Source organism: Aotus nancymaae, unplaced genomic scaffold (assembly GCF_030222135.1).
Source record: "Aotus nancymaae isolate 86718 unplaced genomic scaffold, 86718_ANA_hifiasm-v0.15.2.pri h1tg000077l, whole genome shotgun sequence".
In the NCBI taxonomy this organism is placed as follows: Eukaryota; Metazoa; Chordata; class Mammalia; order Primates; family Aotidae; genus Aotus; species Aotus nancymaae.
Window position 1 is genome coordinate 18,836,270 of NW_026988492.1, and position 17,999 is coordinate 18,854,268.

The 17,999-nt window shown below is 40.9% G+C and overlaps 1 protein-coding gene across 1 annotated transcript in view; it reads left to right on the plus strand.

Annotated features, from left to right (window-relative positions):
* Positions 1-6,353, plus strand: part of ITGA8 (integrin subunit alpha 8) — a 187,509-nt gene extending 181,156 nt beyond the window's left edge. The window contains 2 exon segments of the mRNA XM_064368406.1: positions 948-1,070; positions 3,103-6,353. Coding sequence (XP_064224476.1) covers positions 948-1,070; positions 3,103-3,189 — 210 coding nt within the window. The 3' untranslated portion in view covers positions 3,190-6,353.
* Positions 6,354-17,999: the final 11,646 nt, after the last annotated feature.

Sequence of the window (17,999 nt, forward strand, 5' to 3'; positions counted from 1 at the left end):
GCTCACTACAACCTCCGCCTCCCAGGTTCAAACAATTCTTGTGCCTCAGACTCCTGAGTACCTGGGATTACAGGTGTGTGTGACCATGCCCAGCTAATTTTTTGTATTTTTAACAGAGATGGAGTTTCGCCATGTTGCCAAGGCTGGTCTTGACCTCCTGAGCTCAAGCAATCCTCCTGCCTTTGTCTCCCAAAGTGCTAGGATTACAGGAATAAGCCACCACGCTGGCCTGATCTTTGGATTTAGGATTAAAGTCATCTCCAACACATCAGGACAATTAAACATTTGCTTTGCACACTGCAGTTACTTCCATAAAATACAAGATGCCTAGCCTCGTGCTTTGTGATATTCTTCATTGACAGAGCACAGAATCTAGGGATAAAGAGACCTAGTATTGACACTAATTCATTGTGTGAATGAATTACTTAGCCCCTCTGGGAGTTAATTTTCTCATCTGTAAAATGAAGGGGTTAGATGAGATGATTTCTACCTTTCTTGCACATCCAAGGATTCATGGTTGTTCACGAGCTTACCTTTCTCAGTGAGGCTAGCTAAGTTCTAAGGAGAAACATGGTAGACAGACTCATTCCGTTTTCTATTGTCTCTTTTGGCCATTGTTCCCATTAAAATGTCTGGTGCAAGTTAAGGCCATTGCTTTCCACCTTGTTGATTCCTGACCCAATCAGTTTCATTCTAGGGTTTCCGTGGCTAGAAGTCACTCACCCACGAAGTATCTCTAATTAGACTTTCACAGGACTAGGCAGATCTTGGAACATGCTAGCTTTTAAGAGTTCATGTTCAAGTGCTACCTCTCAGATCTCCCCTAGATGATTTCAATTGTCATATGGATCTTTCAGATCAACTTCCAATATTGTATTGGTAGTTACCATTTTATTTTACCACACAGTGTCTCCATTAGAGCTCATTTGCTTTGCTTTCCATTTCAGATTAAGACATCAGTTATTTGGGCAACTCCGAATGTTTCCTTCTCAATCCCATTATGGGTAATAATACTAGCAATACTTCTTGGATTATTGGTTCTGGCCATTTTAACCTTAGCTTTATGGAAGGTAAGTGGATTTACTTTATTTTCCTTTTAAACTAGAGGGGCTATTGAGGGAATTTAGAGGGATATGGTTAGGGACTTTAAAAGACAATTGTGGAGGCATTTTTGGAAATTTTGAACAGTCTGAAGGCTATAAAGGAAAAATCATGTCTTGTTTGCTTTGGCATACTTAATATTTGTGTAGCTGACATTTAAGATGACTGGGTATGCCTAATGTTGCTTTCATCTTGAGATTTCTTGTAAATAAATATAGAGAGAGTTAGGCTATATTAACTAAGACCTGTGATCTTCTTTCCAATATGCTTCGAGTGATAATATTCTAATGAAGACTTCTTTTTCTTGTTTAATTAACCAAGATCATAAGCTTTTTATTGACATGGCCCTATCATCAATCCTTTGAGATTTTTTTATAAGCACTCTACAGATGTAATTAATATAGGTCAATTCTGATTTTTCATTTCAACTATTAATGAGGCCAAATAGATCATGCATGTTATAGAATGCTTGGAGTTGGTTTTTAATCTTGCCAATTAGTTTGTCTCCACTGGGAAGCCTGAGTTAGTCTTTGATGTGTTTTACTGAGGTTTATTCTAAAAGTCCACAAGAGGAATTAATTTCTGGCCCACCAACCTAAACAATTGCCAAGTTTCACAGAGCCTTCCATTCCAAAATGGAAATTATATCCCAGTTACATGACTATAAGAGTAACCCCATCACATCTTTGATAACTATAGTGTGTTCCCTAAAATCGTAGTGCATTTTTATTTGGAAACAATATGCAGCATGACTAATAGACTTATAAACTAAGAAAACCTTGGCTTTGAGTTAAGGAATAGTGTTTCTGATCATTATCAGTCGTTTGTGCCATCCTATACTCATGTGGTCTAAGGCATACCTCTGAGGACTTTTATATTGTTCTGTCACTCATAGTAACTGTATTTCTAGTGAATATAAGACACAGTTATGTGTGCCAATTGACAGAATATTCCAGTAGCTCTGGGAAAGACAGATGATTCAATGTCTATAAGCCAAACCCAGTTAATTGATTTCCAACATGAGAAACATAAGTAAGAACTGAGGTTCCAGGTTTCTAGGAAAAGATATAATTTAACTGGCAAAGTACTAATTTGACACTGAAGAGGAGGAAAATTCTAGAGTCACCCCTTCCTGAGTTGCTGACTAATCTTTGGAAAGTCACTAAGATTCTGTGCCTACCTGGTTATGGCATTGAAGTAAATGGCAAATAGACTCCCTTTATATATGCTCTATGTTCCACCAAGCACCAAGGGATATGCAGCCATCTCTTCACTTCTTCCTATAATCCACCCCAAAGCAGCCGGCAGTATACTTTATACAATCTTGCTTTGCTGGTCAACAGTTAGTGCTTCTGCTCCACTAAGCATGCGGGAAATCCTTGGGACATATTGCTGTGATTTCAGGAAAATATCCAAGGTCCATAAATGGTTTGTATGAAAGAGGGACATCTGCTACTCCCACTACAGGGCGGAAGAAAGGTCGTGAGTGCTCTGCCCTCCTGCTCACCTTGCCCTGTGCAATAAATTCCTCTCTACAAGTAACAAAGTGCTGTCACCTCCTAATTGGGAGAAATGGGCTGATTATACATGCAGAGCTCCAGGCTCCTTCGAAAATATATAAAGGGCTAGGTGCAGTGGCTCACGCCTATAATCCCAGCACTTTGGGAAGCCAAGGTGGGTGAATCACTTGAGGTCAGGAATTTGACACCAGCCTGGCCAACATGGCAAAACCCTGTCTCTCCTAAAAATACAAAAAGTAGCTAGGTATGGTGGCACATGCTTGTAATCCCAGCTACTTTGGAGTCTGAGGCAGGAGAATCACTTGAACCCAGGAGGTGGGGGCTGCAGTGAGCTGAGATTGTACCACTGCACTCCACTCTGGGGGATAGAGAGCAAGACTCTGTTTCATACATACATACATGAATTGAAAATTCATTGAATGAGGGGATTGACAGGTTCCCAGAATGACTTGATTTTTATAGCCCATCTTTCTCTTTGTAGTGTGGATTCTTTGACAGAGCCAGACCTCCACAGGAGGACATGACCGACAGGGAACAGCTGACAAATGACAAGACCTCTGAGGCATGACAAGGAAAAAAAGACCAAAGATCTCAAACACTGGTACTGTTCAAAGAAAAAGAAAGAACATGAGGGTTAAAAGTCAAGGCTTTCCTGTACCTGACAGTGACCTAGGAAATGGAGGGGACCCTGAAAACATCACCTCAACTACACCACACTTTGGAGAAATTATCATGGGTGCCCCATGAGCCTGTTGGAAAAGGAATCACCGACACTGGAGAAGCCATCAGCAATTGTGGAAGATTTCTTTTGCTTTAATTGTTCTGTATTTGGCAGACACTTTGAAATGGGTATGGGCACGTAAGTTGCAGTCCAGATCAATCCAACTTAAGTTGCAGAGATGAAATGTCTGAATCACTATAGAATTTAGAAGGTGAACTAAGGTGAAATGACTGAATTACTATAGAACTTAGAACCAAGACCAAACCGTCCAACACTACTGTATCCAATGGAACATTTGACACCTCCCTATGGAAAAGAAACATTTCTAATGACATTATGGCTCAGGGAGACAAGCAATATGTTGTTGGTACTGTGAAAGTACTTTTGAAACGACAAAAATAATCTTGTGAGTGAGAGTTACAGTTTATTTATTTATTTTCCATGTCTCTAGGTTGAGAATCTGGTCATCTAGAGGATTTGGAAATTAAGATTTGGTTAGCTGGTTTTCAAAATCACTCACTGAGTTTCCTCCTAAGAACCACTGTGTGCAGATAACTCATTTAGCAGAGCTTCTTCAGAATTTAGGCAGTGCTAAGGAAAGGAAGATTGACATTAGGAATCAGTTCTATTTAATACCTTGCTGCCTTCAGTCTGAAACTCCATTCACTCACATTATCCAGGGACTCACATCTGCTTAATTTAGCTTTGCAAGATGTTCATTTATATTTCCTTGTATATCTTTCCATTAACTTAGTTAATACATGAATTTCAAGGTACTCTCTACCCTTTGGAGTGTTTAAAAGTAACAAATGGTAAAATGTCTAGAGTTCATTAATTAAAAAGCAATTTAACAATATGGGTAAACCTTATTTTTAATATCTATAAGAAGCAACACTTCTTATAGATATTTAGTTTGGGAATTAAATACCTATTTTTCCTGCTATGCCTTGTACTTGTATACACAGAGAAAGCATGTTGAACATAACTTAGACAAAAATATAAAATTATACAGGTATGAGCCAAACTGGGAAAAATGATTCCTAAAGATTTTATTTAAAATTGCTTATTCCAACTTTATTACTTATTTTTACTGCTAATCTTTATAGTACATAACTTTGGAGAATAATCTTTTATTTAAGCTATTTTCCCATCATCTTGAATTTAACCATCACAAATTCTTTATGTTTAAAACTCTTGTAAATAATTCATAATTGTGTAATATCATTTTTTATGTAAAACTGACCAGCCAAATTTATAGTCTGCACAATTTTGTATCCTTTTTGTAATGAGAAATTGCTATGAAGAAATACTGAACGAATTTTTATGTGCAATATTTTATAGACCTATGTATCTGAAGCATGTTTACACTGGTGTTAGTTATTTTTTAAAATTAATTTCCTAAATGTTAAGTATGATAGAACAAGCTGACCCAAATCCTTTAGTTTACAAAGCTGTTGGAAAAATTTGTGTCCCGATTTCAACAATCACGCTTTATTTGAAGGATGAGCCAAGCTCACAGACATTAAATTTTATGTCATGCCGTAACCTGGAGCAGAGCCATTTGGCCACAGCTGCGGAACTTCATTGAGGAGGAATCAAAGGCACATGGAGCAGCGCACTGTTGCAGTTCACGCTCTTCCTGCCTGTGAATTGAATACTGTCCTGGTAGCAGCTTTGGGTCTGTCAGGAGCTCAAAGCTGGTTTGTGCGGCTATGGATGAGCACTGAACTTGCCTCAAAGAATTTAAGGGGTCCACAGCAGCCTCTGGGGGTCTTTGGTGTTAGTCCTCCAGGTAGAGCCGGTGTTACAAATAGATGGCTTTCTATAGGATATGATGTGAGTAATGCCAGACAGCTCTCTCTGCCCCCAGGTAATGCCCTAACTCTGGTAATCCTGGCTCATCTGGGACCAATAGTGATTAGCTCCTCGGATTTGAGGTTCTAAAAAGGTCCCTGAAAAAAATGCACCCCTTGTCTTTAAGCCAATATTTGTGAAGGAAATGAGAATTCTTAGGGCTACATAAACAGAGTCCTGTTGAGATAGTTTATGCCTCTTCTGGAAGGAACTAGAGACAGCAGGAAGAAGACTGAGACCCAGAACGAAGCAAGGTATGAGGGCTCCAAGGGAACTGCACCATCCCAGAGTCTCAGCCAAGATGGTCCCTTCTTGGAGGGACAGGCACCTTCCACCTGCCCATAGGCACTGCTGCCTATAGGAATTGCAGAGGGTCATGACTCACATGCACATGCACACAGTGGCCCTCTGCCCCTTAGAATATGGAAGCAAAGGCCGGGCACAGTGGCTCACGCCTGTAATCCCAGCACTTTGGGAGGCCAAGGTGAGTGGGTCACCTGAGGTCAGGAGTTTGAGACCTGCCTGGCCAACATGGTGAAACCCCATCTCTTCTAAATACAAAATTAGCCAGGTATGGTGGTGGGCACCTGTAATCCTAGGTACTCCGGAGGCTGAGGCAGGGAGAATCACTTGAACCTGGGAGGCAGAGGTTGCAGTGAGCTGAGATCGCATTATTGCACTCCAGCCTAGGCAACAGAGCAAGACTCTGCCTCAAAGGAAAAAAAAAAAAAGAATATGGAAGCAAATGGAGGAAGGAAGGAAACTGAGGTCAGCTGAACCTTGCAGCAATCAGTTCTGCCCAGAGAAGACACTGACAACGCACTGAGTGTATCTGCTTCTAGTTAGAGCATTGCTGATTGCTTTCATAATTCATAAAATGCTGTGCTCCTCTTAAGGTCTATCTGTATTTCTTTTCAAATAATTCCCTTTTTGAATTCTTGCAGCTGGGTTTTAAAACACAAGAATAGGGGCAAATTAAGTTTTATAAACTTGGGAGATTTTTATACAGTAAATTAAAAAATAACATGTACTAGTCACCACTGAAACTCCATTCTTAGAACTCAACTCTTGTTTTATTTAAATACGTGTGTAGATATCTGTGAAGATTTTCATGTACCTATTTACCTTGTCACTAATAAAACTAAAAATGAAAGACATGATGGCATACTTACGGTTTATTTCACATGCGACAGAAGCTTCCCTGTCGTGGCCAGACATCAGAGGTTTCTGTCTCTACACCTTAGTTCCTTATTGGAAAAACATTTAACACTGGGAGAAATTTAATAGAGCAAAAATGCAGTGCTCCTTGGGCAGATGAAAATGTTCTACTTAGATTTCAGTGATGGTTGTATTAAACTCCATGAGTATAGTAAACATTATTAAAGTGTATATTTTAAATGAGCACGTTTAAGATATGAGAATTATAGCTCAATAAAGACATTAATAATTTTTAAGAACCTTCTAGTAACTCCACCCTTATACAAGTGATTTCTCCACTGTAGATATATCTTGGGTCCTTTACAAAGCCTTCCTGTCATCTTTGCCTAACTGTCCTCCAATAGTGTTTTGTGAATTTCTGTACTTTTCCATTTGTTCCCATGGCCACCTTCCGGCTGACTGACCCTCAGTGAGAGCAGAAACCATATTGCTTCCTCAGTATGTTTCCTATACCTGGCACCAACACCTGTCAGTGATCAAAACAATTGCTGGAATGAATGCATGAATATACCTACACACATAGTCATAATCATGGTGAACATGTGCTTTTATCATTCCCTTTCATTACTAAGCACCGGCCACAAAGAAATATGCGTACATCCTCCTAGTTACAATGCTCGTACCACGGGATTATAATAGTTAATGTTCTATTCAGTTAGTGAACTATGGTTCATTTAATCATCCCCCTCTTAATGGGAATAGCTATTCACAGCTTCTTATATTAAGAACAGCATTAAAAGTCCAGCACAGTGGCTCAGGCCTTAATCCCTGTGCTTTGGGAGGCCAAGGCAGGCAGATCACTTGAGCCCAGGAGTTTGAGACCAGCCTGGGCAACATGGCAAAATTCCATCTCTACAAAAAAAAAATACAAAACATTAGTAAGGCATGGTGGTGCATGTCTGTATTCCCAGCTACTCGAGAGGCTGAGGTGGGAAGATAGCTTGAAACCAGGAGGTTGAGGTTGCAGTGAGCCACACTGTACCCCAGCTTGGGTGACAGTGGGGGGAGGAGAAGGAGGAAGAGAAGAACGAGGAAGAGGAGGGAGAGGAGAAAGAGGAGGGAGAGGAGGAGGGGGAAGAGGAGAAGGAGGAGGAAGAGGGTAAGAAGAAGGAGGAGGAGAAGAGGAACAAGAAGAAGAGAAAGGAGGGAGGAGGAGAAGGAGGAGGAAGGGGGAAGAAGAAGAAGGAGAGGAGGAACAAGAAGAGGAAGAGGAGGGAAGAGGAGAAGGAGGAGGAAGGGGGAAGATGGAGGAGGAAGAGAGGAGGAACAGGAAGAAGAGGAAGAGGAGGGAGGAAGAGGAGAGAGGAGCACTAAATTGAATACTTTCATATTTACATACTTAGGGTTTCTTTTTTATTTCAATGAATGAATTTCTCAAGAATGAGATTGGTCAAAGTATATGAAGAGTTTTGTAGCTCTCAATAACATGTTGTTCTTAAAAGGACTGAGTTAATTTGCATTAACCTAAATGTACCATTTCCTTCCTAATTCTGTCAGCATCGTTTAAATAGCTTGGTAATTGTTTTCAAATGTTCCATTATGTTAATATATATCTTATTAGAATTTAGCAAATTTAATGTACACATTTAATTTTGAGTTCTAATATCTATCAGCCACTCAATAGAAATGAATTTATTGCTCATAACTCATAAGATATTTAAATACTTGCCACTTCTCTGGCATTCATGAGTCCCAATGAGAACAACTTATCTGAGTGCTTTCCCTGTAGCCCACAGCAAACAGTAAGATGAATTCTTCACTTTGTATTATATACCACTCAAACTTCAAAACTCACACCTGGCCAGGCACAGTGACTCACACCTGTAATCCCAACACTTTGGGAGACTGAGGAGAGATGATTGCTTGAGGTCATGAGTTTGGATTGCTTGAGGCCATGAGAGGATTGCTTGAGGCCATGAGCCTGGGCAAAACTATGAGACCCTAACTCTACCAGAAAAACAAAACAAAACAAAACAAAACAAAAACATTAAAAATTAGCCAAGTGTGGTGGTGCATATCTGTAGTCCCAGCTACTCAGGAGGCTCAGGTAGAAGGATTGCTTGAGCCCAGGAGTTTAAGGCTGCAGTGAGCTACAATCACTCCACTCTCGGCTCACTGCAACCTCTGCCTCCCAGGTTTAAGTGATTCTCTTGTCTCAGCCTCCAGAGTAGCTGGGACTCCAGGCACATGCCACCACGCCCAGCTAATTTTTTGTACTTTTAGCAGAGATAAGATTTCACCATGTTGGCCAGGATGCTCTCAAACTCCTGGCCTCAAGTGATCCACCCGCCTTGGCCTCCCAAAGTGCTGGGATTACAGACATGAGCCACGACGCCTGGCCTGATGCTGAAGGACAAAGCACTCAACCAGTATAAAGTAGCCTGTGTGGGGCAAGACTTGCATGAGACATATACAAGAAGGCGCCATCTTGGCCAGTCCCACTGGTTAAAGCCTGCACATATTCATCGTAAAGAACAACGGGAACTCCTGTGAGGTCTTTCATAGTAGTCAAATGCTCTGTAGCTGGACAGAGGTGGGAGCTCAGTCTTCTCAATGAATTCTATTGATCTCTTTGCCACTTCCCATCATTTTATATATAGAAGTTTAACTGTGGCAATACTTCCTAAATGTTGAGTTGAGATTTGGGTGGCTAGACTGGGCGAAATGAGATAAGGATCACTCCTTGCAGAATTCTAACAAGGTAGAATTCTCTTGTGGATTGCACATTTCCTCTGAAAATGTTGCACCATCCTCACAGGTTACCAGTAGAGAAAATAACATTCATTCTGGTGCCCAAAGGAAGATCTAGAACACGAAAACTTTTGGTTGATGTCCATGAATGCTAAGACAGTAGCTCCCTAGGGTCTAATCTTCTTTTCCCAAATATAGCAGATTTTCTCCTCTAGAATTCTGATTACATTAAAATGTTGATTTCTTTAGCATGAGAAGTTTAAAGCATTGAAACTTTAGGCTCATTTTGGGAGCCAAGTAAAATGATAATTCCCCCAGTGATGCATAAGTCAATGGCATATTCAGGATGGCCAGTGTGTGTTAGGTATAACTCTGCTTGCTGTTTTACGCCCTCCCAACTCCACAAATACCATCTGCCTTTGGGATTGTTTATGAGCAAGTTTTTCATTATTTGTGATTATTGGCCAAAATCTATATAGAAATGTAGCCTGATACCAGGGCCTCCTGACAATAAAAAGTCTGGGATTTAATTTTTTCTTTTTTGTTTTGAGATGGAGTCTTTCTCTGTTGCCCAGGCTGGAGTGCAGTGGTCCACGTGATCTTGGCTCACTGCAACTGCCGCCTCCCTCGTTCAAATGATTCTCCTGCCTCAGCCCCCTTAGTGGCTGGGATTACAGGCACCCACAATCAAACCTGGCTAATTTTTGTATCCTATGAGAGACGAGGTTTCGCCATGTTGGCCAGGCTGGTCTTGAACTCCTGACCTTGAGTGATCCACCCACCTCAGCCTCCCAAAGTGATGGGATTACAGGCATGAGCCACTGTGCCCAACAGGATTTAACTTCTTTTGGTGCCATGATGTAACAGTAGAAATCGTTCCTCATCTCTCTGTGCTGTGGCTTATTTTGATTGTGCATTGTGTTGTAGAAACAACTAAGTCATTAGCAAATTGTCCTGTTAACCTTTAGGTTGGATTGATTTTTAAGAAGTAACAGTGGACTTTCCTGGATTTAATGTTTTGTACTTCCACTTTCATTCACTTCATTGATTGTAAGGTACATGTGTAACTACAATTTTTATTTCTATAAGGACTTTTAATTTTTTAAAACTCCATAGTTTTCTTCTGTATTAGTTTTCTAGAGCTACAAGTTCCACAAACTGGATGGCTTGAAACAAGAGAAATTTATTGTCTCACAGTTCTGGATACCAGAAGTCCAAAATCAAGGTGTTGGGAGAGCTGTGTTCTCTCTGAAGGCACTAGGGAAGCACCTGTTTCTAGGCCTCTCTCCCAGCTTCTGGGAGTCTCCCGTGTTCCTTGGCTTGTAAATGCAGCACATGGATACTCCCTCATCACATGGTATTCCCACGTGTCCTCACATCACCTTCCCTCCGTGTAGACCTGGGTCCATGTTTTCTCATTTTATAAGGACATATAAATCATATTAAATTATGGTCAGCTCTAAATTTTCTCATTTCAACTTGATTACTTCTATAAAGACCCCCTTTTCCAAATGAGGTCCCATTCTGGGATACCAGAAGGTAGGACTTCAACATATCTTTTGGAGGAGACACAACTCAACTCATAACATCCCCCTTCAAAAGTGTCTGTTCTAGGCTGCACACGGTGACTCCCGCCTATAATCCCAGAGCTTTAGGAGGCTGAGCCGGGAGGATCACCTGAGCCCAGGAGTTTGAGGCTGCAGTGAGCTATGATTGCACCACTGCACTCCAGTCTGGGAAATCGAGCTACACCCTGTTTCTAATAATAATAATAATAAATTCTAAGCATGTGAATTAAGGATAGGCTGAAGATTTTAAAGAGGATATCTTTCTATCAGTCTTTTGATTTCTACTCACCCAGGTAATATGCTTGTATTACAGAGTGCATAATAGATTTATACATATTTATGTTTTCCCTTCACTTACTGCCTCTATGCACATACTACATGATGAAGACAATTGCACTTTTCATATAATTTACTCATTTTGGCCTGGCTTTGCAATTTCTTACACTAGCAGCCATATTCTCTTTCTCTACTTTTCTTGTCCCTTGAAATAATAATTTTATTCTCATGGGCAATAGGCATAAATCTGAGTTTTATGATATAAATGAGTAGATTCCTCACTGGTTAGAACCCAAAGGGTGCTGACTGCTGAGTTAGTGGGAAGCAGGGGGGAGGCTCCTGTACTGGGGCTGCAGGGCTTCGTCCCCAGTCCACTATTAACACAGAGAAGACAGCATTTACATCTACAGTGATCCAGAGCTGAGAAAAACAGTTGCTACAGTGGGTGACAGCATGAAGAAAATAAAGATAATGAACATTCTCTGGGCACATATCATATGTGGCACTGGGCCACACACTTGTGGTAGAAGTGAATTTACCAAACATAAGTAGGTAGGGCCCTTGGTGCCACAGTTCGGAATGAACTGTACCTGCCCACAGACATCACCTGCGGACATCACAATTGGCCTGCAGGTCCCCTAAGCTAGCCTTTTCTCTTGCTTCCACCCTACCTATCTGCTCTTCCCACCACCTTCTTTCCAAGTATTTATTGGGGAATTTCCATTGATTTATATGTAGAGTGGCTCCAGGTCCAGGTGGAGGGTACTAAACATATTCCTTTGGCCAGTGGCCTCTCACCCCACACTCAGGTTAAGTAGTCTCTCTGGGCCCAGGAGCCCCACGCATCAGTGATATTGGCTGCATTTCATCATTGAGAGAAAAACAACAAAAATAGGAGATGCCTCAACCACACCACGCAGGGAATAGCTGAGTCACCTGGGGTTGATTAAACTGGAGAGGAGACTGTCTGAGGGAAACACTGACCCCCAAGTCCCTAACAGACTATTCTGAGAAAGACGAAGTAAAGTAGGAAGGAGTTGAGGATGGAATCATAAAAACAATATTAACAGCAATAAGAATGAAAATGCATTAGGCATCCACTCTGTATGAAGACCTCCACTAAGTAATTTATGTGCCTTTTCCATTTAATCCTCAACACAACCATATGAGACAGATACTGTCCAAGAAAAATTTATTCTGACACTTATTAAGATGGTAAGGCAGACTTTACTCAGGACCATCAGCATGAGTATAGGAGCCACGGCAATGGGGTTTTGCAGTAGGGAAAAATATTGGGCTCAACTTTGAATACAGCAAGAAAAAGTGGGGATTATAGGCAAGGAGCAGGGTGGAGGGTGGGGGTTGGTGGATGGAAAATCACAAAGAGGAAACATCAGAGGTCGGGCAATTCTGGCTAAGGCTGAGGCAGACTAAGGTAATCAGATATCAGCTGAGGCATAGAGGAGGAATTTGGTCAGATGTGAAGGCTGGGAGTTCTTTCCAAATGGACTTAGGATTCTTGCTAAAACAGGACACTACAAGGACAAAGATGAAAGCCCAGGTTTGGCTCTGGTCAAGGAGAGAGCTCAGAAGAGCCTGACAAAAGTTTGGCCAAGGAAAGAATTTTTGCCAATATGGAATTGATCCCTGTTTTGCTGCTAAATCACAGGCTAGACAGAGTACATGGTTTACTCTGCTGGTTTGCCCCATAGCAAATGGCAGAACTGACATTCAAATCTAGGTCTGCCTAATTCCAGAGACCAGGATCCTATAACTTGCCATTAGTAACAAATATGGAGAATTCCTACTGGATTTATGCTGAAAGCAGAGGAGGAACCATTTAAAATAATGAGGTTGAAATGGTTTGCCATGACCTCAATGGTCCCTTTTAAATTCTCTTAGAATCAAAGAATAAAAAGAGCTAAGATCTGCAAAGGGCTCCTAGATACAGAAGTACAAAGCTGAATCCTTCCTTTATTTTACAAAGAGTTGGGAATGAGAACCACAGACATTTTGTCCTCTTCTACTTTCAGAATTCTATTTAGATTCATGTACATGATTAAACATTCTCAGCTTTCTTTGACACCTAAAAATTTTGGTATATGATGATATGGTTTGGCTGTGTTCCCACCCAAATCTGATCTTGAATTGTAGCTCCCATAAGTCCCACGTGTTATGGGAGGGACCTGGTGGGAGGCAGGTCTTACCCCTGTTATTCTCGTGATAGCGAGTAAGTCTCACGAGATCTGAAAGTTTTATAAAGGAGAGTTAGGAGAAATTCATTCTTCTATTTCTACACACAGAATCTTCATTAAAAAGATATGTATAGCATTTCAATATCACATAAACCTGAATTTATGTGATAAATGGAGAGGGGGATTGAGAGGGGGAGAAAATAATCATCCTTTCTGGCTTGAAAACTTTCCAAAGAAAGAAAAGTGATGGTGTGGCTTTGCCTGATGTGGGATGTGAAGCCATCTAGGGACTGACAGCATTTCATTATGGTTGGACAGAGTGAGAGGGAAATACAGAAAATATTATTCTGTCTCTTTATGAAGACCAAACTGTCTTCAAGAATTAATACTTATCCTTAGGACTTTAGGGGAATACGTGTGAAGGTGGTGTGAGTGTGGGTGTGTGGGTGTGTGTGTGTGTAAGAGAGAAAGAAATAATATGTATGTGGAGAAAGAAGAAAGTCTGTGATGCATGCTCATGGAAAAACCTCAAAGGGATTCACATAGAAAGTCAAATCCTACCATCAAGCATCCTAAGGAACATTCTACCAGCTTAGATGCTCAGGTGTGGGGAAATGTAGTGCTTCGGAGAGGAACGGACCCTATGGAGAGGTCTAGTGAGAGGGAAGGGAGTTTCCCTCAATGCAGGTGAGATTTACAGCATGAGACTGGAAAAGGGCAGGTTTATACAGTGACAAGTCAAGGACAGGGGAGCCATGAAGAAGAGAAATCCCTGCAAAGAGCTTCATCCCATGGACAATGGGGAAGGAATATGTAGCATGAAGGTTATAACTTTTTTTCCTCCTGTGTTGCAGTGCCTTTCAGTGATCTCATTTGGGGGAACTGGATATGCCCCTAAATGATAGGTTGTATTACCAGACCCAATCCTTCATTCTCCCCTATATCTAAGCCCTTGGCCACATGGCTTTGCTGTTCCTCCCATCAAAAGGCCAGCTAGTTTTCCCTGACCCTTGCTTCTGAGTTCAGCCACCTGGCATGCTCTGGCCAGTGGGATATTAGCAAATGGAAAGCAAATATATTGGAAAAAGCATGTGCAAGATGAAGCCTGGTCTTCTTTACCTCTACTGTCACCATGAAAAGGACATGCCAGGGCTATGCTGCTTTTCCTAAGAGGAGAATAAAAGTTAGAGGTACAATGAGCAGGGCCACCTCCTCCCAAGTCCAATATAGATTAGCTGATCCCCTGCCAGCCCGTAGACATACATGAGTTACCATGATTTTTAAAATCTAGTCTTTTTGACCCATCTGTATTAGCATTTTTTCCTCATAATACCATTACTCTTATATGTACATCCCAGGGTTAGGAGATAAAGCCCATTCTATCAAGCACTTATCACTGAAGTTGCAATTCAGTGTCTCCTACTTTTGAGTTCACGTAAGAAAAAAAAAATTCTCCTTTAGTAGTTTCACTCAAGGCAAAAATTATGAGGAGGTCGGAGGAATGAGGAGTTACATCTGGAGAGAGTTAAGTTGTGTGGCTGCAAAAGCAGCTCAGAGGATGTCATGTGGCGACTTCCCTCGTGTGACCATTTTGCTTTAGCTTGGATGTGGGCGTGTTTTCTAATGGTTGTGGGTTTTATTAAGACGGAAGGAAAACAGTGTGTGTTCAGAGAGGAAATTCAACAGTTTATTTAGGCTGTTAAACCACTTTTTGGCCTAAATTTATTGACCAGGAAGATCCTGTTAACTAAAATTGGGAGGTCTTAGGGAAACCCTAAATCTTGTACAGCAGTTAGTTACTGGGCACAAACAGAGCTTTTGATGAGATTTTGTGGACAATCTCTTTTAAATGGTTTGAAAACATAAGTCTTTATATATCATTTCCCTGTGATGTCTGCTCTGATAATCCAGGTTGATGTCACAGAGAGACGGTAACTAATAACCTTGAGTGTGGCCAGGGACTATCATCCCCCAGCCTCTGTGCCTTTATTAAAATCATCTAAGAACTTCTCATCCTTTCTCTTATCTGTCTACCTATACCATTAATGAAAAAATAATAATCTGGCACATCAAATCATCAGAGTATTAAACAGTATTAAATTCCCATCAGAGTATAAAATAGTATTTGTCCATGCTAAAACATGACCTACTGTGCAAATCACTGCCCCAAGTCGCCACAGAGGAAAAAAAAAAATTGCTAAAATGTTTTAAACTCTTCTTAGGCTTGACCAGAGATAACTGTTTAGAGACAGTCCTTTATTTAGAAATGTTAGAATCACCTGTAATCCCAGCACTTTGGGAGGCTGAGATGGGAGAATGACTTGACCCCATGAGTCAAGACCAGTGTAGGCAACATAGCAAGACCCCATCTCTATTAAAAAAAAAAAAAATAATAATGAAAAAAGTTTCCAAAGGTATTAAGTTAGACTCCAAGAAGCCAATGGCTATCTCTTGTTCCTCTTCCCCAGTTCCACACAGGATTCAGCTCACCCAGCCATTCGGCCCTTCTGGAAATATTCTCATCTCTTGGCTTTTACATCAGTGCATTCACCTTTTGCTTGCTGTTCTGCCTGAGTCTCTCCTTCTCCACTGGTCAGTTTCCAAATGTGAGGATCTGTCATGCTTTATCCTATGCTCTCTCATTGAATATGTTTACACTCTTTCTGGATTACCTCCACAGGTCCATGGATGACAATGACTCCAATTATGTATCTGCAGTCATGTCCTGGCAGGTGCATCTGTCACCCCACTGTCTCCTCAACATCTGCACTTGGACACCTAATAGGCATTTCAAGTTTTTTGTTTTGTTTTTGTTTTTTTTTTTTGTAGACAGTCTGACTCTGTTGTTCAGGCTGGAGTGCAATGGCACGATCTCAGCTCACTGCAACCTCCACCTCCCAGGTTCAAGTGATTCTCCTGCCTCAGCTCTATCGCCAATGTTTCTGAGTAGCTGGGACTACAGGTAGCTGCCACCACACCTAGCCAATTTTTATGTTTTTAGTAGAGATGGATTTCACTACATTGGCCAGGCTGGTATCGAACTCCTGACCTCAGGCCATCCACCCGCCTAGGCCTTGCAAAGTGCTCGGATTATAGGTGTGAGCCACTGTGCCCAACTAGCATTATAGATTTTACATATTCAAAGTATACTATGAAATTATCTTATTCACTTTATGTTTATTTCAACTCACACCCCAACAGCAAGGACCATGCCTATTGTTTTCACCACTGTTTCCTCAGCAAGTAAATCAGTGTTTTGCACATACTAGGGAATTCAACAATTATCTGTTAAGTGAATAAATCTTTTTGTAAAAAAGAACATCTTCTAGTTTTTTTTGAAACAGAGTCTTACTCTGTTGCTCAGGCTGAAGTGCAGTGGCGAGATCTCTGCTCACTGCAACCTCTGCCTCCCAGGCTTAAGCGATCCTCCCGTCTTAGCCTCCTGAGTAGCTGGGACTACAGGCATCCACCACCACACCTGGATAATTTTTACATTTTTTAGTAGAGATGGGGTTTCACCATGTTGGCCAGGCTGGTCTCGAACTCCTGACCTGAAGTGATCTATCCATCTCGGTCTCCCAAAGTACTGGGATTTCAGGCATGAGCTACCGTGCCCTGCCACAAACATCTTCAATAAGTCAAATAGTGAATGATTCCACTTACATGAAATACCTAGTCAAATTCATAGAAACAGAAAAAGAAATTGTAGTTACCAGGATCTGGGAGAGGGAGAATAGGAAGGTAATGTTTATTAAGTGCAGAGTTTCAATTGAGGATGATGAAAAATTTCTGGAGATGGATGGCGATGATGGTTGCATAGCAATGCAGGTGTACTTAATGTCCTTGAACTGTATAGTTAAACATGATTAAAATGGCAAATGTTATGTTATATATTTTTTACCACAATTTAAAAATAGCTTCATCGGTATTGAAAATCTGCTGAGGCAAATAAATTTTCATTGGTGACATCCACAAAGGTCACAGAAAACTTCTTAATAGCTCCAATATTCATAATTTCACTACCTCATCCCCAAATAGACCTTGATCCAATGGACATAACCATGGGTTGCCATAAAAATTATATCAGCAGGACTTTCAAGGTATTCATAATTTTTAAGTTCTTCAACAAATTGCTAGGCTTCCGATTTAATGTTAGGTTACTAGGCGTCTACTTTTTAGACTAAATCTTATAGTCAAGGATACTTTGGTTTTAATTATCTCAATCACTTTTCTTCTTTTCTTGCTAATTTTGTAGACTGCATGGGCATGAACTTTCCACACGTTGTAGCATTCTCTTTCTCCTTCAGAATCATGCCAGCTCCCTAATGATTCATCTAGTACATATGCACAACTCGGTTCTTTTCTCACCATTTTCTTGCAGTTTTTTTTTCTCTCGAATGTTCTTCCATCATAAATGTATGCCTTTCCTCCCTAATGTTCTCAACATTCATTGCATCTGTACTTATACTATGTCAGGATTAATAATGTCCCAACATACCTGAAAATGAAGCCAGAGTGCAATAAACAGAATTAGACAAACGATCAAAGTGAGACTCATAACATCTGTGGATGCACGGATGAGTCAGTGTATTCTGGAGGGAAAAACTGGTGGCCTGGGGCCACAGTGAAACCCATGAGCGGGCTTTTTTGTTTGTTTAGGATTTATTTCACCTATGTAGTTTTTTTTTTTTAATTTTAATTTGCATCCTATAGGTAAAGCTTTAGAGCTGTACATACATACCCAGATTTCTGGCCTCTGCTGAAAATCTAAAAGATCAGCAATGGAGTCTACATTCTGCAAGAACAAGCAATGGTTCTGAGTGGCAGGAGACCTACAGAGGTGTGGGCTTTCTGA